This window comes from Leptonychotes weddellii, chromosome 1, assembly GCF_054177405.1.
Source record: "Leptonychotes weddellii isolate Sample4059 chromosome 1, ASM5417740v2, whole genome shotgun sequence".
Taxonomy (NCBI): domain Eukaryota; kingdom Metazoa; phylum Chordata; class Mammalia; order Carnivora; family Phocidae; genus Leptonychotes; species Leptonychotes weddellii.
The window spans coordinates 116,528,067-116,553,536 of NC_138369.1; the positions used below are offsets into that span (position 1 = coordinate 116,528,067).

Below are 25,470 nucleotides of genomic sequence, written 5' to 3' on the forward strand. Positions count from 1 at the left end.
TATACCTTTACATACTTATATAGAGAAAATCTACCGCCCCCACTCCTCTGGATTAACGATTACTAATAGTTTAGTGTATCTCCTTCTAAACACAGAACACACAAGTGAGAATATATAACACCAAAAACATGCAGATAAAATGAAAATAATATTTTTAAAATGAGAACTTTTTTTGAAAAAGTGAACATTTCTGGTTACTAGTGACCTCACCTCATTTTTCAAACTCTACCTTTCTCAGTCCCTATAACCTTTCCCTTAATCTTTTTGATGACTCTACCTCTATCTCCCCTTATGGGCTCATCTTGTTAAATTTAAGTAAGCAGGTTCTGTGCATAGCTCTCCTCTCTCACCACCCTCTCTCTCTCTCTTTTTGAGGCCTTATTCCCTTGTGAAGTTTCAATTATCAGTACAGTGCAAATGATACCAAAATCTGTCTCTAGCTCTGACCTCTCTCCCAAGTTCCTCCATTTCATGACTCACTGATGGCTGTCCCCAACCTGAACATACTAAGAACAATTCAAATACAAAAAGTTAAAAACCAAATGCATGTCTTTCCCACTAACCCTGTTCCTCCATCTGATTTTCCTCTTTCTATCTAATACCACCAATCTCCTTATCTTCCCTGCTTAAAATTTTGGTGCCATACTTGATTCCCTTTGATTGCTTTCCATCTCACTCCTACTTAGGACAAATTTTAGCAGTTCCTATAGCTACAGTATTCATCTAGTATGCACTGCTTCTTTTAGTTACCAACAGCCAAAATCTAATAAGTGATACTCCTATCCTGGTGTCTCACTTCATCCTCCCAACTCAGCTCGCCCACATACCTCATCACCGAACAGATTGATAGTCTAATCTTTGGGAAAAAAACACATCATTTCTATTTTCTGAATTTGAAGGTAACTGCCCAGGGGCGCCTGGGTGGCTCAGTTGGTTAAGCAACAGACCCTTGATCTTGGCTCAGGTCTTGATCTCAGGGTTGTGGATTCAAGCCCCACATTGGGTTCCATGCTGGGTGTGGAGCCTGCTTAAAAAAATAAAATAAAATAAAATAAAAAATAACTGCCCAGATTCCCTGAATTTAAGTCTAAACTTCATGGTTTGTATCCAAATGCCTCTACTATATGACCTTACCCTACTCAAGCCTTCATTCCAATACTTCTGTCATGCTCCAGTCATGGAGCCCGAGCATGTGTCATTTTCTCTGCTTATAAAGTCTTCCTCACATCTCTGCTACTTTAAATTCTTCAAGGTCCAGTTCAAACCCTACTTCCCTAATGTGCCTCCCTTGAGACATTAATCATAGTCAGCCTTACATTATATTTTATGTGTGCTGTCATCTTGTTCACCAGATTAAAAGTTCCCTGGGAGGCAGGGACTTTTTCTTACTCATTTTTGTTTCCCTCACAGCATCTATGCAACCCCTTTCACAAAACTGGTTATCAATAAATACACATTGAATAAATTAATCAGTGAAAAGCAAATCAGAAAGAAAGAACCAAGTTTTCTTTCCCTTAGTGAAAATTTAGAAACCATTTGCTTTTGGGGTTTGTTTTTATAGGTTTTTTTTTCTTTTTAAATGCATGCACACCTATATTCTGTAACAGTTTTTTTTTAATTTTAGGCTTATAAAAATGATTATAAATCCTGCAAACTACATACAGGAGATGTAGTCCAGTACAAGGTATGATGGATCACAGCATGACCCATAACTGTGCTATGATCTCTAATCAAAAGTGTTACTTTGGCACTTTCATTAGAGAAAGAGTAAAATACAAACTCTCATTCTATTGGGTCTTTACTGAGGTACTCCTTGTGGTTACTTCCTTTTTTTTTTTTAAAGAGTTTATTTATTTATTTGACAGAGAGAGACACAGCGAGAGAGGGAATACAAGCAGGGGGAGGGGGAGAGGGAGAAGCAGGCTTCCCGCTGAGCAGGGAGCCCGATGCAGGGCTCGATCCCAGGACCCTGGGATCATGACCTGAGCTGAAGGCAGACACTTAACAACTGAGCCACCCAGGTGCCCCCAGTTTTACTTTTAATTCCCTCTTTTGTTTACTTTGTTGTTCTTTTTTATTTTTTTTAAGATTATTTATTTATTTATTTATTTGAGAGAGAAAGAGAGAGAGCATGAGAGGGGGGAGGGTCAGAGGGAGAAGCAGATTCCCCACCCAGCAGGGAGCCCGATGGCTCCATCTGGGACTCCAGGATCATGACCTGACCCGAAGGCAGACGCTTAACAACTGACCCACCCAGGTGCCCCTGGTTACTTCCTTTTTAGCAACACTAATGTCTAAATCTGTTTGAGTGGAATTATCTTAATTGTATTTTTGTAGAAAATCATGCAAACAAAAAATAAATATGGTGCATCTGGCTGTTAGAAGTCGAATGTATTGAGTGACCAGCTTATCTTAAAGGCTAAACTATGAAGTATTGTAGTGTATAAAATAAAAACAACTTGTGGTTTCAAAAGGGGAGTGATGCAGGTGGCTGATTAGATCTGTTTACTACTTCGGTGTGAAGAAAAGATTGAACGTTTTCCTTCCTTCATTTCTTCCTTCCATCCTTCCTTCTAAATGTAACCGATGTGCCCCATTATGGTAGGCACTGGGGCTATCGAGTAGGTTACAACATGAACCTTTCTTTAAAGGAGAGACAGAATTACAAACAAATCATGGGAAGATAATTTAAATGTAAAGTTTGTGCCAGGCATAGCAGTAGCATAAAAATGATTGTTACAAATAGTTTTATCCTTGAGAGCCTTTGCTAATCTAGTTTTCTGTACCTTACTATAAAATATCACCCACCGGACAAAACCAGGAAAAAAAGAACATATTATAAGACTTCAGTATTTGAATAATTTATGATGGCTGCATTGCTTAAAAACCTCAATTCATTTTGGCAACATGACGAGATCACTGGTCTCAAAGTTGAAGAAAAAGCAGACAGCATTGAAGGGCCTGAAAAGAGCATACAATTGTTAAGTATTTAAAAGTGGGCACTCGTCATTATTTTACATAGTCAGGAGGGAAATGCGTGTTTACTTCAGTTTTGAACAGCATAGTTACCTACCTTAGATTTCTCATTTCTGCACCAAAAAGTCATTTTAATTTCAAGCAAAGCCACAAAGCATTATTTCTCAAAATACATATGTAGTTGATTGTTTATTTACTTGGCTTTCTCCTCACTAGACCATGAGCCTCTTCGACGACAAGGACTATTTCCTATTCATCTTTACATCTACCGCCTAAGCACAATTCCTGGCACAGAGCAGACAGTATTTGTTAGATGAAAAATGTAACTACAGTCCGTTAGAACTTTACCAGCTCTCAATATTCAAGCTTTCTAATGCTCACCATTTGCATCTTTTCTTAACCTTGTTCGACTAATAAAAACGAGGTGGGTGGGGAGAGGATTTTCAAACAGCCTAGTGTATGATATATCCATGTTTCAACACAGCAAAGCCTCAAGACTCTAGGGAAGTTTAATTATCAAAAAAAAAAAAGAAAGAAAGAAACTTTTATTTATATTTCAACTCAGAATGGCACACTTCCTGAAAATGTTCCTCTTGTTGGATGTCTGTGGACTGCCGTGAGCAAATAGAAACTGCAGACATGGCCCTAAACTCCACTTAAAATGACTGTATTTATTATTTTTATTTTTATCCTCATTCTTGCCATTGTTGCTGTGAATGGCTTGGAACATGCAAAATATGCTAAGCAAGAAACACAGCCCATACCTGAAGAGTTAGCAGTTGAAAGGCACAAAGAGGTACAATGGATTTAAAAGCCTCTTGAAGAACAGCCTTTTGCTGCAGAGATGCCAGGCCAGACAGTATGTGGCAGGAAAAGAGTTGGGGAAACTGCTTTAAAAACCTATTAACTAGGAATGTGAAAAAGCAGGGAACAATTGGAAAGGAAGGAGGTGCTCACTGCTTAAAAGGCTTTTAAACGTGACCATATTTTTGTTGGCTTTTTGCCTGCAACCTAAAATGAGGATGGTGTACTGAACGGCTAGCTGGCTGTTGAAGGTGGAATGAATGGGAGCCAGGCTAGGAAGTCAAGGCTGAATTTTGAGATGTCACTCTGGCCTGCTGCATGCAGCTGTTGAGACAACTCTCAGCAATGATTAGTGAAGTCAACACAAAATTCAGTCAGCCTGCTCAATCACCCTTTCATTCTGGTGTTTTTCTTGATCCCATAAATATTTGCCTATGTGGTCTTTGCTGCAGCTATTAAGGAGTTAATAAATTAGCCAGCCAACAGGCAGGAATCAAGAAAAGCCACAGAACTTAGAATTGAACAGCTGACAGCAGATTCTGCAGGTGCAAGATGAGAATCAGCTCTGCATTTTCTCTGTAGCACAATTTTCTCTGTCTGGGCTGTGGCCTGATTTTCTGGTCCCTTCAGGACAAGCTGAGTTATAAGAGAGAATTCCAGAGGGTCTTGCTCTATGATCCTCTGAACTCTAACCTCCTTTAAAAGGGAAGCAATCTCCTTCTGTGTTTAGACCGATAATATTACCTATTGGTGGTGGCCTTGTAAGATTTTAGTTTCATGTTAGGAAAGAAAAATACTCTAGATGCCATCCTACTTGAATAAGAAATGGCGGATTACACTGCACAGCACAATGAATCAGCCTCCTACAATTGGGTGTCAAGGGGCGAGCCCGCATACGTGTGTGTGTGTGTGTGTGTGTGAGTGTGTGTCTCAGGAAAGTGGATCACTACTTGCCTTGAATATGTAAGGACCACAGCAGATAGTAAGGTCCTAACAGAGTAGGGGAAAGAAGAGAAATGAACTGCAGTAAAGTGTATATTTCCAATAAACTAGTTTATCACATTATTCTATCACTCCATTTGCTGATAATGGACATTCAAGACTAAACTCCACATTGTGGCAGTTCTCCCCAATCTTTTTGACTCATAGGGATAAAAATACTAATTATGTGATACTTGAAAGTGTTCACTATGATCTTGTGATGAACAAAATAGTCCAGTGTTTCTTCTCTAAAGGGCTTTGGGTTCCTGCAAGTGGGATAGTGACTGAGTTGATTGTTAACAGGAAAATTAATTTGATTTTTCTTTACATTGGTGACTGTGACCTACACATCCAAGCCCTTTTGACCAAACTCTTTTATGATATATATATATATTTGGAATAAGGATAGAAAAACTCAGATCCGAGACATTTTTTCTAGATAGACTCTGAGAAAGACAGATAAATGCCTTCAGTTATTGACAGTCAAAATGGAAGTTAGGGCCTACTATTAACTCATTTTGGATCTTTTTTTCCTCTAAGACCTGCTTTACATCCCTAAAATCCTACGCTTCCAATTTCTCTTTCTAAAATAGAAGATCGTATGATTTAGAACATAAAAGATTAGTTACCTTCAGAAACACTGGCCTTAAGAGAGCACTGCAAAAGTTTCCCCAATCCAGAAATATCTTTTCAGACTTTGGGGGCGGGGGGTCTATAATTCTGCCATTAGAGATTTGAATATTTAGAGTAAGTCTTTGTCCCTTAATGACAAATTCACTTTCAAAACACAGTAACATTGGGGCGCCTGGGTGGCTCAGTCGTCGGGCGTCTGCCTTCGGCTCAGGTCATGATCCCAGGGTCCTGGGATCGAGCCCCACATCGGGCTCCCCGCTCCAAGGGAAGCCTGCTTCTTCCTCTCCCACTCCCCCTGCTTGTGTTCCCTCTCTCACTGTGTCTCTCTCTGTCAAATAAATAAATAAAATCTTTTAAAAAAATGTTTAAAGAAAAACAAAAAAAAACCACAGTAACATTAAATAAACATAAAGATCCAAAAATATGTGTACAACAAATATAATGTTTAAGTATTTATGAGCCAAAGATTAGAAAGGAATGTAGAAAATTTAAGTTATTTATTATGGTGTTAGAGTAGTAGTATTATAAATTACATTTTTCTTTTAAATTTCCCTTTCACGTGCTTATAACAAACATCAATAAGGAAAACGAAATATCAGTTTTAAGGACTAAGACAGCTTGACCACTGTATCTCTCTAGCTAGGAACTTAAAAAATAAATACATAAAATTTTAAAATAAAAAATATAAATCCTCTCAGTGAGCACACACTAGATTTAGGAAGAAAAACATAACACTCAGCAAATATTCATTTACAAGTTAATGTATATTTATCATGAGGAAGGCACTTTGTTGGGCAATACAGGGGATACAAAAATGACCAAGATGTGTGCCCCACCTCCCTTCAAAGAGCTTTTGGCACAGAGCTGGTAACTTTGATGAAAGAACACATTATTATTATCAGTCATTAGTACATTACGGCGAATCCATTTATTAGCCATTTGTTTCAGATTTTGAAAAGCAAAAAATGGAGCAATCCTGGGACACTACCTAAGGAACATCAGCCTGGATTAAGATACTTAATGAAGGAAGATGAGGGCAGCGGGCAAAGCGGGGAGAGGCCCGAGCACAATAGAGGGACGAAGATGAGAGCATGCTAACTGCAAACTGTGTCTCTTCCAGGGGGTTGATCAGAGCTAGCTCGGCCTTCTAGGAAATGATTTTCAACATAGGAAATGGACCCTAACAAAGTATTATTCCTATCAATCAAGGTGTGCAGGTAATCAAAGAGGGATATTTATACACAAATCTGCCTTTATATTCACAATATAAACTTTGAAATAGTATGTCTCTCCTTATAAATCACCACTGTAGTGAAGACTGTTAGTCTCATCACTTTTGAAGCTGATATTGCAGATATCCTTGTGCTATTATTCTGTTCCAAACATTTAAATCCAGATGGAAAAACTAATGCCCTTAAGGAGTCGAATTCATCATTAAAAATCTTTTTCAAGGTGTTTGGGAAGTGGATTACTTTCTCTTTTTTTCCCCCCTTTTCTAGATGTCAAAATACATTGTTTTCCCCTCACTGGTAAGGAAATATGGCATTGAGAAATCTCAAATGAACCCACTTTAACAGACTTCAGAACCATAGTACTGAGCTATTATTTTTAAATGTTTCTCTTTCCAAGACCCATTTCTTAACAGCTGATCACTCTCATTAGGAAGTACTAACACTCACAGGCCCTAAATTGTTATTTGGTCCCTAATATTCCATTTGGTAATCAATATCCTCTTTTGCTCCTCCCTCTAGTCCCCACAGCCTTATTCTCTGTCACTGTCTATCACGTTTTTCTCTTTCTTTAGTCCCTTTCATTTTTAATCCTTCCTTTTGGGCCAACTTGTCTGCCTTTTATATCCATTTTATATCCATTTTATATCCATATTTACTTCCTCCTTCTCTTTCTCATCCAACTCTTTCTAAACCTTTAGATTATGAATACTGACATTTGTGACTCAATTTTTTTTTTTTTTGCCATGGTGACCTCCCGGTAATAAAATCTCCCTTCTCCGCAAGATCGTCCTAAGAAAGCATAATTTTAAGCATCCACAACTATTGCCCAAATAGAGATTCACTTCATTTGATTCTTCATGTGCTAAATCAAATGTGTTCAAGAATATGATTTCCTGGGACACCTGGGTGGCTCAGTCAGTTAAGCAACTGCCTTTGGCTCAGGCTGTGGTCTCGGGGTCCTGGGTTCGAGTCCCACATCAGGCTCCTTGCTCGGGAGCCTGCTTCTCCCTCTGCCTGCCCACCTACCCCCTGCTTGTGCGCTCTCTCTCGCTCTCTCTCTCTCTGACAAGTAAAAAAAATCTTTAAAAAAAGAATATGATTTCCTACTCCTATTCTCATGCAGTATTTTTGTGTGCATCCCCTTTATTATATCTTTCTATTGCAATGTGGAACTTTAGCTTTCTGTGGTCTAGTCTAAACTGTACAAGGGACAGTGATAATGACCTTCTGACCCTACAGTTCTTCCTGGCTATGGGTAGAATTGATAGCAGTTTTTCAATTTCTCCCTTGTCTTTGCTTGAACATACTGGAATTACAACCTCTGACAAAGGTAACATCCCTTTTGTAGTGGAAACAAAAGGAGTGTGTAATGAATTGGTTAAGATTACATTGCATGTTTAGATGATGAAATCCAACTGGAGCTCAATTCCTTTATTTCCTCTAGCTGGGCCTGGTCTTTCAATAAGACATTATTGACTGGCATCTTCCTCAGAACAGGTGCTTTGGAATATAGTCTTGCTGCTTCGAGTTCTTTAAACTGAAAAACAACTATAGGATAGGTCAAGGGAATCAGATATGAGACAATAATGCGCAGTATCTTAGGATGAGCACTGTAGATGGTCCATAACCAGGTGGCACTAAAATAATGAAGGATCCTTGGGTTTATATGATGTGCTGACCCTTTTCAAATTAACTTCAGATGGCAGGATGTGAATTACAGTTTTATATGCCATTTCTCTGCAAATTTCTAGGACTGAGAAGAGCAAGGAGAGAAGAGGAAGACAAATTTTTATGATTCATTACTACAGACTTTGCGGTACTGACATTATAAAATGAATTTTTAATCTTTATGAATATAGAATCAGTTAATGCCACAATTGTGGGGTATTAATAAATTTTATATTTTTATCACAAAACATCATCATTGGTTGCTCTGAATCGCAAATTACTGGTCTCTTTCTACCTTTCCTCTTATTTTACTTGTACTTTTGCCTTTACTTAAAAAAAAAAATCACTTAGAATTTTTGCTTAGTAAAATACCAATATTGGCTGCAGAAAATATTTAAAATGTGTGTTTTCAAAGAATTATCAGATTGTTTATTCATCTTTGAGAGAAAAATGATTCTATTCATCTCAATTATTTTTGCCAAGGACTGTAACACTAATTTTACTCTTTCTAAAAATTAAAATAGCAAACAGTTTATATAAGGTGTTGATAATTACCTATATTATTGTACTGCTGTGACAGATGTTGGCAAAAAAGCCTAAAATGCCTACAGCTGTGCACTCCATGACATCTAGTTTATACTCAGACAGAAGGCTAACAGATGTTCTGAACTGTCACTTTGCCTAAATGTTTTTTTAAAGTCTAAGGACCTGCTTTATAATTCACCAGGGTCTGGTTTGGTTTCACAGAGGTCCTCAGAATTCCCATCTGTGACAATTAATGTTAAAGACATTGATAAATCAACCCTTGTGTTTTCCCTCTTCTTTAACAAACAGGCATCAGTTTATATATGGATTGTGCATTGTAAAAGCTGTTTTTATACACATCCTAGTTGTGAAATTCTCTCCTTAAACATAGATAGAATTGGGTTGCCAGAACTCATGAAGATTTGCTTTGAGCATATGGAAAGTGAGTTTATTTTGTGTAAATGGAAAGAGCAAAGAAAAATCATCCATTCTTTTCTTTTTGCTAAATTTTATGCACCTTGGAAGTAAATGTTAACAATTTCTAATGAGTTATATTTTTCTAGTGCATAAAAAGTGTTATTTTTATTTTAGCTATTTTTATTTAGCCTTTTAATAACTCTGCTCATAACAATAACTATTAATTGTGTGGCCTATTAGAATGATGGAAGAACAAAATAAATGGCATTCACATAGCATACAGCACATCTTTTCCTACTTGACACCCTAATACTTCCTCTTCCCAAACATACCTTCAGATCCTTCATACAGAATTACTGCCCCGTGCAAAGGCCATCAATGCCTTATTTGCTATTGCTCTTAATTTTAACAAGCTGGATTCCTGTAGTACACTTGCTTAATAGTTTAAACATTCTGTTAACAATCGGGTGTTTGGCCTATCCTGTTTCTCCTCCTTCTGTATAGAAATATAACTCCAAATAGTACATCTTTCTGGGTTTGTTTCTAAATTAGTCCCCACACTTAATTATGAGGATGAGAGGGATGCCTTATTCCTCTTTGTTATAGGCTAAGCTCTCAGTAATCCCAAACAAAAGAGCCAGTTCTGGAAGATATAGGATTTGCTAGCAGGATTATGGTCTCATAGATAATGATGTGCAGTCAGCAGAAGCGAAGCTTTATTTTAATTCAAATAAGCTAGTAAACAAACCACTGACAAGTCTGCTGGTGAGAGTAACTGGCTGCTCTTGCCACATTGGCAGCTAAATTACAGAAAATCTATTATACCCTGTTCACCATATGTTTAATTTAATACAAGATACAAATTAAACTATCCACAGTGCCTATTAAAATAACAATACTTTTTTTATATTTGAATGTCTTAAAAATAATTTCTACTGACCTTTTAAAGGGTGGTTTTGATATAGGTGATTATCTGGAGGGGAAAGGTAGTTACTCGAAGGCAAAAAATTTAATTGCCTTTCTGAGAAAATAAAAATATAAATGTTCCCTGGTTTGCGGTTGTTAATAAGGTTAATTAGCAGTCATGTGTTCCATTATTACTATATTTCCCTCCCACCCTTTTGGTTGCTGAGGCTGGGGTTTTAAGAGTGATACTTAGTTTGACCTATATGAGTCCGTCCTCATGAAATCATTACCTTACTCAAGCCAGCCTATGGGTAGCCTTAAACCTGATGCCAGCTGAGATGTAGCTTCAGAAAATTGAGTTTACACTCTTGGTCCAACTTGAGTATGGCACAGAAAAAGACCTAGACTTTTATAACCCCTGCCTCAAGTCAATCTCTTCATAGCCAAAAGATCCTAAGGAGAGCCAGAATTAAGAGGCTGCCATCCAGAGAAGGGAAAGAAGAAAAAGACAAGACCACACACTATTCACAACCAATTTCCTACTGTACCCACAACAGTCAGTAACCCAATGATGCTTGCTGGAGTCCATTTGGACTCAGTCCACCAGATTCTAAAGACTGGCCTGGGTTTTAGAATTATAGGCTTAGATTTGAAACCCAGATCTACTATTTCCCAGCTGTGTAACCATAGATATTTAACCCAGCTGGATCTTCCCTTACTCTGTTAAAAAAAAAAAAAATGTGGGGGAAGGAGGTAATAGATCCAATCTTATAGGATTATTATGAGAATCAGATAAGAGAAAATATCTGATAAATAATAGATGCTCACTAACGGTTAGTTCCTTTCCTCTCTTTACCCTCAAGCAAATAGAATGTTGCTCTTTTCTTCAAGGGTGAAGGGAGAATGATAGGAGAAGGGCTTGGAAGGAGAGGTGTAAATAGAAATTCTGCCCAAAATCATTTTCCTGGGATCATTAACTCCCTTCCACAGTCAAAACCCTAAGTGCTATGCTCCTTTTCTCCCAAAATTCATCACAATATTTACTCTAAGAATATACCATAGGCCACCCAGACCAACTGCCTATTCTTGGGCCTCTGAAATAGAGGAACAAAGAATAATCACCACACTTTGGGATACTTTTTCAAACTTTTATATACATGCAGCTTTTGCCCTGGGTCTGCAAGTGTGCTTATGGGGCTACCCTGTGTGAATTTTGGTTCAAATATAAGCCTATCAAATCCAAAGGTGTACTGGTAGTTACAATATTGCATAAGGTGTACATTTGGAAAATATCCCCAGTTTAGGTTATTCTTGAAGTCCAGCAAATGACACTATTTTATCCAAAATGCAAGTTAATTTATCTTAGGTTGATGCAAGAAACAATTTCAGGAGTATGGTACTGGTAAAGATATGCCAGAGAGACAAAAGCAAAGATCCCATGGTCCCTTCCCCTTACTCCATTACCCTGTTACTCAGAGGCTGAGAGCCTAGAGACAAAAATTTCCATTTATTGAAACTCTGAATTATTGGTAAAATAAGAAATTGGGGGGGGAAAAGGTCACAAAATGCGTGGTATATTTTAAATATTTAACATTTTAAAATTAATATTGTTAACATAAACACAAAACGTGATTGCTTGTATAACTTCATTTCACATATAACAAGAATTTTTATTTTTTTTAATGTTATTCATTTTTTTTCAGTAATCGCGACACCCAACGTGGGGCTAGAACCCATGACCCCCGAGACCAAGAGTCTCACGCTCTTCCCATTGAGCCAAGCACCCCTATAACGAGCAAATTTAAAAGACGTTATTGATGAATGCGCCCCATAGGCCTTTCTACTCGCTCCTCCAACATTCCTCTTAGTTATAAAAGCACACCTCTTTCTAGACCCCAGTGTCTGTCTTAGCATGAAACAAAGGCTGAGGGAACCTGAGAGAGTTCAGAAGTTTTCCCGCGGGGAGGAAGGAAGACCCTGCTGAGTATTTGGCCACTAGGAAAGCAGGCCACCTTGGAGCCCGCACTCCCACCTTTGCCACCTGGGTTTTCCAGGTCGGGCTGGCGGGCCTGGGGGCCGCCCTCCTCCGAAAGGGCGCGTCTGCGCCGCTGCCGGGTTGGCGCGAGCTTGGTTCCCGACTTTCCGTCCCCGGAGCCCCGAGGTGACCAATGTCCAGGCCTCGGGGAGATGCACGCCTCCCAACGCTCCCAGGACTCTCCGGAGCTCGCGTTTCTACACGCGACGCACTAGAGAACAAACCACACTGGCCACGCTGTGCGCTCCCGCGGAGGAGCAGCGATTGCCAACGTCACTTAGACATTTGAGCCTCGCGTCCGGGGGACCTTGCCCGCCCACCCGCCGGCCCGCGCCTCGGAGCAGCCCAGAGGCCCGCGAGGCCCGTGGGGAAGGGCGGCCTGGAAAGCCCGGGCCTGCAGGCGGCCCCAAGGACCCAGGCTTCCACTCACTCTGCCGGCGCCGCCCGTCCGTCGGTGAAGGGGCCTTAACCTTCCCTCTCCGGGCCGGGCCGGGTGATGCAGGCCTCGCGGGCCCGGAACAGAGCCGCGCGGAAACACTGGACGGAGAGCGCGGGAAATGGGGCGGCGCGCGAGGGCCTGCGGGCCGATGGGGGCGCGGCTCCTCCCGGGCTCAGGGGAACCCGCGGCGGCCCGCCGGCCGAGCCTCCGCTTACCAACGCGAGCGAAATAGGTCAAGGCTGACCCATCCCGCAGGGCCCAGAAAAACGAGAAGGTCCGCGGGGTCTGAGAAGGCTCCTTCGTTCCCCCTCAGCCCCAGGTGCCCCTCGGGTTTCCCTGACCACGGAAAGGACCGATGGGGGGTGGGGGTGGGGGGACAGAAGGGCGAGGCTCCGACTAGAAGCTTATTCCAGAGGCTTTGAAAAATAAGGTTTCCAGTCCTTGATACGCGCGCTCGCTCTCTTGGGTTAGAGCTTAGAATCTGCAGAGCTGGCATCAAACCACGTCCTTCCCCGGGTCGTGTCCGGCAGAGACGTCTGCCTGGCGGCGCTGCCCATTTTGTAGTGTGCATCAAGTGGCGGCGCAAGTGAATAATGGCATCGAGGTGGGCGAGTTGAGAGGAGCAACACGTTCCTAGTCCCGTGGTGTATTTAATAGCACTCGCCGTTATAAGCCTGCACAGATGGGGGAAGCAGCCGCCCGCTCCGACCTGGCGCGGCCGCTCCTGTGGAGCCCCGCTGGCGGGTGCAGGGGAGAAACTGCTGGCCCGCCGTCCGCCCCGCGCCACCGGGCCCCGGGAGAGCCCGCGCGGGGAGGCCGAGACCGCAGAGCCCGAGCCAGGCCGAGGGTCCGGGGCGGGGCGGGGGAGCCGTCCCGGTCCGACTGACTTCCACGTGCGAGAGGGTAGAGCGGCCAGTTAGTGGATGATTGATTGCTTGGGGAGAAGGAAGCTGTAGCTTGCACGGTAGCTGGTGGCTAACGCATGACACTATGCCATCTCTGTGAAAGTCGTGATGTGTATGGCCATTGGGTCGCTGGAACATCTAGACCCTGATCGTGCGTACAGGGTTTCCTTACAAGCAGCACTCACCAATTTAAAACCAGGTCCCGGTTGCCCCTCTTGCTAATCCTCTCTGCCATTAGTTCGCATAAATCCTCCTTTTTATGCCCTTTCTACCTTTCCTTTCCCTTTCTCTTTCCCTTCCATCTTTCCTTCCTCCCGCCCTCCCTCCCTTCCATCCTTCCTCAATCTGAGTCGTTCGTGCTGAATGCCACTCACTCACCGGCATCCCAGTCTAGGAGTCTGGGGTAAAACCCCACATCTCCCCAGGACAGCTTCGGGCTTGTAGAATTGGAGAGCGCTGCTTTGGCCCCAAAGCACGTCTCAGTAGTAAAGTTTCCAATTCAGAGCCACCTATAAACGCCCATAACTCAGTTCACACGGACTCCCCAACCTCGTTAGAAAGCCGTTTCCACAACTTAGAATCGTTTTGGTAGTGTGTGTTTGCTCTGAGAAAAGGAGCTGACCGGTCAGCTTAGTTTCTGGACACAGAAAGTTTATTTTAAAAGCAGTTTTCCATTTGCAGAGGCCTCGTTCTGGATTCCCTCACCTACCAAGACAGTTTGTCCCTTTGGCCCTTCACCTTAACACATTACACTTTTTTTTTTTTTTTTAGTTCAAGGCTGAGGCTTCCCCCATGTCAGATAGAATGTCACTGCATTCCAGCATTTGAGACAACTTTAGGGGACTTGCCTACAAAACGATCTTCCTGATCCTTCGCAAGAAAATGAGGTCATTTGAGAGATTTTAAACTTCCTTATGGCTGGGATTGAATGGATTTAACTGATAAAATGTGTGAGGTTTATTCACCTTTAGCCACCTTAGGCTACTCACTGATGCCTTCCTGTCTTACAGACTTAGATTCAGCCCCAAGCCCCTCCCTCAGTGGAAAGAGGACAGCAATTCCAATTCTTCTTTTAGTTCATTAAAAAAAAAAAAAGAAAGAAAGAAAAAAGAAACATAGCTTTATATCAGATTGGGGCATCTTTTATAAGTTTTGATGTTCAGAAAAAACTATGACAAGGGAAGCAGGAAGAGATCATTCCAGGTTATTTCAGTGGATTACTTTTTTAGTGCAAAGTTATGAACACTGGATTAAATATTTACATTTGCCCTCTCCCACTCCTTTAGTTGGAAGAAGTGTTTCTACTATTGACTTTCAGTTTTGCATAATGCTCCCTACCTTTCATTCGGTGCCAGAAGTCACAGGTACACACTCCTTAGCCTGTTCTATTAAAGGTGGCTCTTGATTTACACTCTTCATTTCCCCTCCCCAACACACTGACTCTTACTTATACAAACACACTTTTCTTGATTTAGAGAGTGTTGGGGTGTGCATAACTTTTTTAGTATTGCCCTTTCATTCTTCTCAAACTCATATTAAGGTGTTTGCCCTAACATATAAAATGAATTATTGAGGAACAACCATGTGAACATTTGTTTAATTTTCTGCCCCCCTTTCTTTTGCGTTTGTTTTTCAAGTTTCATAGGGAAGGCTGTTAACAGGTGTCTAAGTAATAGTCCCCAAGAATCCCTTATTAGATGACTTCAAGACCAGATGTAAACCAATAACATTATTGTTTCCAGGAGGGAAAGTAGAAGCGAAGGTCGTTTTGTCAAGGGATTCATTTGAGCGTTTATCTTTCTTTTATTTTGACTGGCTTGTGGGAAGAAAAGGAAGACTAAATGGGGCGAAGGGCAGAGAAAGAGAACCCAATGAAAACTTGTTTTTATGATTAAAGCCATTTTCCCAGACTATTGTCTTGCTACAAGTGACAACACACAGAGCCCAAGTCATGAAAGTGGATTACTGTCACTCTGGGCTATTGGAGGCCTGGAGAGCCCTGACGTTAATTCCTATAGAAAGGTAGACACACCTAGCCATCTCCCCCTGCAGCGCCCTCATTGCCTAAGGGTTTGAGGCTCTCTCAAAGTTGATACTGACCTCAGCTAGGTCTAGGTGGCAGGGCTTGCCCGCCTAGGAGAGGCAGAGGCTCCGCATGGAACCGGGGAGGAAGCAGGGTGGCTGTAAGAACAAGCCTGAGGGGATGGGGCGCTGTAACAGGCAGGCTGTGGCCACCAGTCCCCTGGCAGGATAGCAATCAATGAGTCAAAGCTAGCTAACAGTGAATGAAAGAGAGCCAAGAATGGGACCCTTTGGGTGCTAGAGACTAGCCTTTAGCTTGTTCCACTCCTCCCCCTGGGCTCCCATCCTAGGTTTTCAGGGTTGGAGATCTAGCCAGAGGAGAAGGCAAGCATGGTAAGAAAACATGCCTAGCCCCCCGTCCAACATGCACGCAGGGGTGGGAGCTTGCAGAGATCAGGAGAGATACCTCAAGTACTCAGTAATCTGTGTCTGACTCATGCAAGTTGTGCATGGTCAACAGGGGCGTGGGGAGGGGGGTGGGAGGAAAGCCTCATTTTCTTCAGTTGCTCCGTCTGGGGTTGTTGTGTCTCCTCTCCCCCAAGCCCATCTCACCCCACCCCAAATGGAATTGAAACTCCATTGCCTTTGCCTGCACTGAGCCTAAAAACTCAGGATTTGATAAGGTTACTGCACTATTGATACAATTGCAGATTTTTTTTAAAGCCTCCTCAAAGAGACAGATGTTTGGGCTGATTAAAAATTGAGGAGGAAACCTGCAGCTGCACCAAGGAATAATCTATTGGACAAATATTTTAATAAAAAAATATGAAGAGATCAGCCCGACCTTGCAAGGTCTTCTGCTTTAAAAAAATCTTTATCAAACCCCTATTCTATGGCTTCAATAAACAGAACCCATTACCTCACGGCATCTTTTGTTGGCCCCATACAAGAGAGAACAAAATGGTTATTCAGGGGAACGCTTTCGATTTTTATTGTGGGTAGCCTGCACAAAGAGCCGTGTTATTGTATTTAAAAGAACCATCTGTAGCAGAAACAATGGCATCAAATTATCTTTGAATACCCACTGAAAAAACATAAAGCTTTTTTTTTTTATTCTTCTTCTGTACGGTGGGGGGATAGAGCAGTGTTAGGATAACTGACTTTTTTGTTGTTCTCTGGGTGCATTCTTCTCGCTCCCCCTCTCTCCCCCTCACCCTCTCACTCCTCTCTCTCTCCCTCTCCCTCTCTCTCTCTCTCTCTTTTAAAAAATCAGCCATTTGGGGTTTTAAGCCATAAACGATTTTTCTTGTTGCAGGGGATTGCAGTGGCAAAGCTAGGCTAGGTCTTGGAGGCTGGTGCAAGGCGAAGCGGGTGAAGGCAGGAGGCTGATGGAGAGACTGGGGGGAAGAAAAGCCGAAATGGATTCACGGTGCCTTGGATGGAGGACGAGAGGGGAATTGCAAGCTCCTTCAACTCGTTCTGTCCGGTGAGAAGTGATCAAGCTTGGGCTGACAAGAGGCTCAGGAAGCCCTCACGTTCTTTCGCTTTTTTACCTGCCAATCAAACTGCTACAAGACAACACCCTGATCTGGCATGGACATGTAAGTAGCTTGCAACCCAACTTTGACATTCACTGCTAGCTCACTCCTCTCCGCCCACCCCCCCAACTCACTTTCTTCCCCTCTCATTCTATTTTTTTTTCTTTTGACCTTTAAGAGATCTGGTAATACACCCTGTGTGGCAGGCATTTAACACAGGCAGGTTTAAGTCTGAAAGCGTTAACTTTTGGAATTAAATGCTAATTTTGATTTCTTTAATAAATGCAGAAATGAAGACATTATTTTATTCTCTTCTGAACAGTTTTAGTGCTGAACATAATCAGTTGCCTTGCAAGGGTGTATGTGTTCCTTTTTCTTTGAAAATGAAGAAATCCGTGAGCCCCCAGAGAGAAATGCAGAAATGAACATTTCAGGCTTCCATCTTAAAAATGTCAAATTCTAGCAGCTCATCCCTACAAAAAAATCCTTCTCCAGACCAGGGTTACATAGAATGGAAAGAGTGATTTGAGCCCAAAGGTACATATCATTAAGGGGTTGCTACTATTTCATCTGGCGTCTTACTATTTTGGTGGTAGTTGGGGCCGGGGGGGGGGGGGTGTGAAAAAAGAGAAGGAAAGGGACATGGCAATACCTCATTCTTTATAGAGATTGACACTGAGGGGGCTAGAGATACAAGAGGACAGGATAAGCAGGAAATATTACCTGAGAGAAGGAATCACAGAGCATGGCGGAGCTGGAAGCTAGGAGGGCTTCTGTGGGAAGTTGTGCGAGAGGTGATGGGACTTGCTCTCTGGCGCCCTCTAATGGCAATCTGAACCAATGTTTTACTTTCTTAATTCAGTACTGGGAAAAGCAGCTGGGTTTTTGTTGTTGCTGTTGGTCGTTTTTCTCTGCAGGCTTAGAAACTAGAGACTATTAGTGGAGTAAATTGATTGTTTTCATCCCAGAAACTTATGTATATGTTTTAAAATTATCAATGTTTTCTCCTCAAACATCTCCTCTCCCAAAATTTTGTTAGACTAATAGAGGAGGAGAGGCTATTGGCAGATTGACCTATGGAGGGTGGCCCATGCCCAATTGTAATTCAGAGAAAGGGATTCCTTTCCTACCTGAACAGCATTCCGACTCTTCTAATATACTGAAGAGGTCTTGGGGGCTGGTGGGGGGGATGATTTGGAAATTGCAGATTCTGACACAAGCTCATTAGAATACAATTTAAAGGGGCCTCTTAGGAACCTCTGTTATTGCGATATGTGGTGGTCAGGGGGCTTTCCTTCCTGCCTCCTTTTTCTTTTTTCTTTTTCTTCTTTCTTTCGTTCTTTTTTTTTTTTTTAATTTGGTAGATAAAGGTTAATCTTGGGCTGAATGATAGAGCTATGATTGACAAGAGAAAAGGTGTTGAGGGCAGGTCGCGCTGTCTTATTTACAGCCCACTGCTTGCTGTAGAGTCTTTGTTAGGACTGGAAAGCTAATTTAGTGCTGATCAAAAGCACCACAGAGTTAAAGGACTGGTAATGACTGCTAATTTCATTTCAGCCTCATGCATCCCCAACTGCTGTAATTAAAGACACGCTATTTAAATACAGGTGAAGGTTTTTTTTTTTTTTAAGTTAGGGTGGGGGGTGGGTGGATTACAATATTATTTAGATTTCATCTTATACATGGGTGTTATGTAGTCCAACATCAGATTTTTTTTAGAGCCGCTTCTTGTCATTTATACCTGCAGCATCGGCAGTTGTGAAATATGTCAATCACACAAAAGCCACTGTTTCAGGGAAAAAAGGGGGAGGATGCAGAACAGTAAATGTTTAGGGGGGGATTTAAATATTTGGGTCTCTTATTTTTCCCCTTCAAATTAATAGCAGGGCCTTCGAAATAGCTAAAGTATTTGAAACTTAGGGCAGGGTTAACAGGCCAAAGGGATCAGTGTCAGCTTTTTAAGTACTTCTAAAAAGATCATGTGAACAGATGGAAAAATATATTTTTAATTAAATAATTTCCCCCACACTGTAGCTGCAGTGTTGGCTCAGAAACCGTGTAATTCCTCAACCAATAGGAGTTTCTTTATAAGAACATCAAAGGATAAAAAGCTCTACATTTTCGTAGTTGGTTAAAATTGATAACCCTCCCCCCCACACACACACACACCCAAAAAAAGAATTTAGCCTTTAATCTCTTTTTATCCACGAAGACTAAAGCTCTGTACTCGACCCCGCGAGCGGCTCTCGCCTTCCGGGGCTGGAACCCGGCTCAGATGTGAAGCGGCGCTGAGCCGCGGCGCAGGTTCGTGACCAGCGCCCCCTGTTGGACACAGTAGGAGATGCACAGCGCCAGTCCTGGAAATCGCGAGAACCTTGCTCTGGGGTTAGATAAAACTCTTTATTACCCTCCAAAAAGGAGATGGGGCGAGGAAACAAGTTTTTATATCCTTGAAAGATAATATAATTTAATTCAATAAAAAATAAAAAGGAGATGATACAATTTTAATTCAATAAAAAATAAAGACTAACCTATTCCTTCTCCTCACATCCCAGCCACCCCCTACCCCCTTTTGGGTTTGGGACTCTTTTTAGATTCTGAGATAGTAAAACAGGTAGAGAAGCATGATTAAAAGAGAGAGAGAGAGAGAACTTTCTTCTGTAGCAGTGGAAAACCAAGCAAATTACTTCTCCCATTCTGTCCACGTTAAAAAATAAAATAAAATAAAACAGAAGATGCTGCTGCTTGCTGTTTTAACGTTGTCAGCAGCATCTTGAATGCCCTCCGAGGTCCTTCAAGAATTGTAACTGAGTCCCTGAGTAAACGAAATAACTTGCTCGTTTTTTATTTTCAGAGTGTAATTAAGAGGCCAGTCTCTGCTTTGAATGTTTCCCATCCCCCAAACCAATCTTGATCAAACTTTTCCTTTCCGGGATGGCGGTTAAATTCCAGATATTTTTTAAGAAACAGGTGCCTGACACCTTTCTTCTTTTATCTCAGCATCTCAGCCATAGGATTTCAGGGAAGGTGTGCCAATGGTAGAGTATTTTCTTTTGAAATCAGCATTTTCAATGACCAGGAATCCAAATTATCCTAGGAGAAGAGGAGTATTTTTACACTTCCAAAAGTACCTGTCTACATAAGAAAGAAGTTTGGCTTTTTCTTTGGTGAGCAAGTAAGGGTAAAAGTACACTTTGAACTCTTTCAGGAAGATAAACTATAAAAATGACAGATCCTCTGAATGTAAAATGATGGGAAAATATGGGTTTGTTTAGGTGTTTAAAATCAAATTGAAACAATTCCAGTGTTAAATGAACACATGATCTCAACAAGGTGTTTTATGATTTTGATCTTCAGGGATGTACTTACAATTTTAACTTGTAGATAAAAACCTTAAGAAGTTAAGAGGTTGCTTTTTAAAAATTTCCCTATGAAGGAAACCAGATTAATTTTCATAACAGAATTACTTTTTAAAATATTTAATACTGTGGCTACGCAAGTTTAAGTTGATCTTACGTTTATTCCTCCCACCTGCCCAAATCAGCGGGTCCGAGATTGTGTTTTCAGGGGAATTGGTGTTCAGTGCGATGAGAGATGTCTTCTCCATCTGATTCCAGAATCGAATCTCGGCTTGTGTTTCTCAATAAATGACTTTGGATACCGTGGCAGGAAAAGAATCAAGGCTTTGATCAGTTTTTACCCGGAATCCTATCGAAATGACGGGCAAGCGGGATTCCCTGCTACAGGCAACCCCACCCTTTGCTTTACCAAAAAGCAAAACAAAACAAAATTTAAAAACCCCAAAATAAACAAAAAAACCGAGTCCCCGTTACCGAAGTATTAAGTCCGGGCCAGTTTTGGAACCAGCGCCAACAAACGGTGCGTGACAGCCGCGGTCCAAGGCTGCCGGTGGCGTGGGGAGGCCAAAGCCAGCAGAATCTTGGAGGCGACCCGCGAAAGGGGATACATGCCTGCTATTCGGAAGTGATGTCGAATTTGCAATACCAGTGCCCCGGAGATGTCGACCCCGTTCCGCCACCGGGGGTCCCAACCTGGGGGGTGGGGGCGGAGCCGCACCTGGCTGCAGGCGGGCTGTGTGTCCCCAACTTCCCAGGCCCAGGGAGAAAGCGCAACCCCTAGTTTATGAAAGAGAACTAAAGAAGTGGGTGGCCTAGGCCTGGGAATGCCACCCAGCTTTCCCAGCGCAGTGTCATTTCTGTGGTTTCAGGCGGCCTCAGCCCCTGCCGGAATCCCACGCCCCACGGGCGGCCAGCGGGAAGGCAGCCCTTCCATCTTTGGGGACTGGGGAGGGGGCAGCGAGTGACTGACTCCTTAGAAGCAGGCAAAACCACCCGGGCTGGCAACGGGCCGTGTTTTTCTGCAGCAGCAAAGAGCCCTTTAGGGGTGGAGCGGGCATTTGGGGTCTCTTGTCTCAGCGTCCAAATGTGCCTCTTGGCTGAGCGCCCTGCTTTACAAGTAGTCAATCTTGCCCCATTCAGAGGGCAATCCTGGAGGATGGGCTGTGCTAGCTTGGGCCCACTGAGTCTGTGCCAAGTTCCCTCTCCCCTCTTCCCTCCATACCTCAAGCCCTTCCTGATGAACCCAAGCCTCACTATGAAAGTCGAGGTATGTGGCTTGGAGTTTGGTAACTATTTGGGGGTGGAGAAGATGATTGATGACTGATTGATTATTAAGACCAAGGTTCAAGGATGAGCCCTCATTTATTAAATGTCCTCTTTTGCTTTGTTTTTAAGCTTTGAAGAGCCTTTATCGTTCCCTTGACCCAACCCTGAGACAGACAAGGCGCCAGGGAGAAAGCCCAGCCCGGCTTGAGGGAGCTGAGATATAGACAGATACTCATCTCTCTACCACTCAACGGGCCGATAAGCTCTGGCAGAATCTGGGTCCTAATCCAGGGCCCAGCTGCTATGTGGGTTGCTGAAGGGTGTTGACACCACAAGTACAACTTGACACCACTGAGCCCACGGTGCTTGTCAATAATCTGTGAATTAGGTGCAGAGATTGTCACTGTAGATCATAACAGTTTCTGAAGGACTCATTACAGCCTATCGTGTCAATGATCTTCAAATTAAGGAGGGGGGGTGGGGCGGGAGGGAAAAGGAATGGGGAGAGCCTACAAAAAGGGAAGAAGGTTGGGAGGGGAGATAAAAGTCAGAGCCCCAGCTCTGAAGGAGCCTTTAAAGATTATCAGGCTAGCCATCTGAGAATTCCACTGGGATGGGTTTGGAAGCCCAATTCCACCTGAGCCAGGGCTGGAAAGGGGCACTGGAGGGTGAGCAGAAGTGGGCCCCTGGGAAGGCGGACTTCTCAGACATTTCTTTTGAGGCCAGAAGAGCTTTTGGGAGAGGGCTCCAGATATCAGTGGGAGGCCTTGAGGATGCCAGGCCACCCAGGATGGGCGTACACTTTGCTTTAGAGCACTTTCCAGGGCTAGCCATAGCCGCAGCTCTGAGAAAAAGTGGGCAGTAGTTTTGTTTAGGGCTGATGGTGACTGTAGGTGATTTTTTTAAAAATGCTTTGCTTTCAGCTTCTTTTCATATAAACAGGTGAAAGACTTTCTTCCTTTTCCTTTGATAGTATTCTTGTCCCTCACACATGTAAAGCTGATCAAATTTCTTTCCCCAACTTGCTTTTTGAGGTGCCAAACACCTCTGCCTTCTGAGGTAGTTGAGCGTTGTCACTTTTTGAGTTTGTGTTATGTCTGGTTGTACTTCTGGAAAGGGAACTTGAAGTAACACAGAAGCAGCGTGCACCATGAGATCTCCAGAAGAAAGAAGATGAAATCCCACTTCAGCAGTTTGGAAGGAGCCAGACTAAGGGAGAGATGGTCTCCCTCGTTGGTGGATTGCCGGTGCAGTGAGTGATCAGCCTGGCATGCACGGGGGAGTCATTCATGAGCCACTTAATATGCTCTAGCGAAATCTTAAGGAAGCTTTAGGTTTGTTTTTCCCACAAAAGTTGTGGTCACAACTAAAGGAAATAATCCCAGTTTGGAGAATTTAAAACAATCGTCTTTTTCCTAAAATCAAGGTAACAGTCCTAGTCACTGGAAAATTCGGGTTCTAAGGAAACCCTGTTCCTTTGGTCTGATTAGTTGCACAAGATAGTGTGGTCAATCAGGGAGATATGTATTTAGACTCCCAAGCAATGATTTAGAGGTGTGAAAGGGCCATGGGTTTGTTGGCCCACTTGCAGTTCCTGGTGCTCTGTTTGCCTGGTTTTGTTTTCGTTTTTCATTCCTTTCTTCTGAGTATTAAAATCAAAATCATAGTCTCATTTCTTTTCAGGGTAACTGAAAACCACTGGTAGGAGGCTCTTTCAATTTTCAGTTTGTCTTTTTTTTTTTTTAAGGGAATTTCTATTTAAAATAATTAGATCATTTAATGGGCACACTGCATTTTTCCCTGGACAACAGCTGCAGTGCAGAGACAGATCTTATGTTAAAACTGCTTGATAGTTCAGAAATGGAAATGAAATTGTGAAATGTGAATCCTTTTTTCCAGGAAATATTTGAGCTGGAATATATGAAGGAGGTACATATATTTGTAATACTAGAAGCAATATGATGATTGTTATATATAGCCCTGAAGACATACACAAGTGATTATATATTATTTTTGTTGCTATAATTTGAAGTAAGGGGGAAATATATTAGGTTTTCTTTATATCCTTGAATTCTTTTTAAAATGTATTTATTTCATCAGTGGGAATCAGATGAAAGAGAGTGAGTATAAAAAGGAGCTGAATTCAGAGCAGCTCTGCATTCCTTAGGTTTCAAGGGTCCTTACAGCTCTTGAGTGAAATTATTTGGTGAAATTGGGTCTGGACTGAAATAGCATTTGTTATCCCCTTGTTCATTTGTTATGTGTAATACCACTTCTGGAAATTAAAGGCAAGGTGCTGAAGGGACAGACAAGAAGAAAAAAATATAATTAAGCAATTTTAAATTGCCAATCTACCATGCATCCATATGCATATCTATGTCTTACTAAATAAAAAGGGATAGAGATATAGGCTTGCTCTTTGTGTCATCTAGAAACATTTATTATAGTTCCTGTCAATAATCTTTCACACTTCCAAAATCTGACAAGTTTGGCAATAGGAAGAAAATGGAGGAAATGTAGACGAAAGACTTTCTATCATTTTGAAAATTGCTTTATAAAGATTGCAATATCCCCTCTAGGATCTTGTGAGGGATCCTTCACAGTCTAAAGCAAGTGAAGTTTGATAACAGCACAATTCTATTCTAATTTTTGCTCTTACTTTCAATATCCTAACTTTTTCCAGCTTCATATAATTTTGGAAAATATGTGATGCTTTTGTAAGGAAAAGAAATTCTTGAATGCCTTTCTTTACCTTCATTTATCTGTGTTTGTTTCATGTATCTTGAAGAATCAGGTGTTGATCATTCTAGAAGTCTTGTGGCATGCTCCAATTTGGAGTGATTGAGGAACTTTTTTTGCAATTTAGGGGGAAGAAGGAAACATTTTTTTTTTTTAATTGGCTTATACCAGTCTCCTTACTCTATAGTTCTCAGTTTTCTTGTGTTAGGGGATAAATATCAATAAAATTTCATCTTACCAGATTGCACCAGCTTTGTCCTACACGTTGGAATTTTATTTTTGGCTTTTAAAATCAGAAACTTTTCTTGGGTTGCCGCACTTCTTCTCTTTAGTTTATGTGCCTCTTACCACATCACTGATATGGTCTCTTTTACCGCAGTATGGTCACTGCTGTGGGCGCTTTCAGTGGAGAAGGCTGGAAGGTTAGGATCCGGAGGAAACATAACAAAAAAGGGAGAAAAAAAAACCCTTCATTTGGCCAAATCTGGCTCTTAATATATTTAACCAGTTCCAGAATTAGAAAGCCTTTCTGTACGTTTTCTTCTATTTTTCTCTTTTTTTCCTTACGTAATGAAATTAAAACTTTTGGAGCCCACAGTTGACATTTTTCAGAAAATTGAGTTATCAAGGCAGTAATTATTTCACGGGGAGATAAAACTCTCATAGCCCTAACTGTCAAATAGGGCCCTTTTCAGATTTTAATTACAAAATAAAATTAGTCTGCTCTTCCTCGGAATGGTTTGTGAGTGGTTAAACAGAGCTTTCCCCCCAATACTGGTGGTCGTCAAACTCTGCTAATTAGCAATGCTGAGAAATTCCAGTTAACAAGGACATTCTCCAAGACTCTGCAGGTTCCCTGCCGTTTGCCTTCATTTCCATAAGAAGATTAAGAGAGGAGGGGAACACACTCAAATGCAGATGCAGAAAAGAAGCGTTTTTTAACAAGCATCATAATAGTAAGATGCTTGGCTAGTTCTCACCTAATTACTGCAAGTTAAACCTCTATTTGCCACTAAGAAGAAAAA

General features: G+C 41.9%; 1 protein-coding gene across 1 annotated transcript in view; it reads left to right on the forward strand.

The window, feature by feature from the left end:
- LOC115940224 (uncharacterized) overlaps positions 1-25,470 on the forward strand; it is a 695,973-nt gene that overhangs the window by 571,352 nt on the left and 99,151 nt on the right. The window contains exon 9 of the mRNA XM_081830171.1: positions 16,859-17,144. Coding sequence (XP_081686297.1) covers positions 16,982-17,144 — 163 coding nt within the window. The 5' untranslated portion in view covers positions 16,859-16,981. The remainder of the gene's footprint in view (positions 1-16,858; positions 17,145-25,470) is intronic.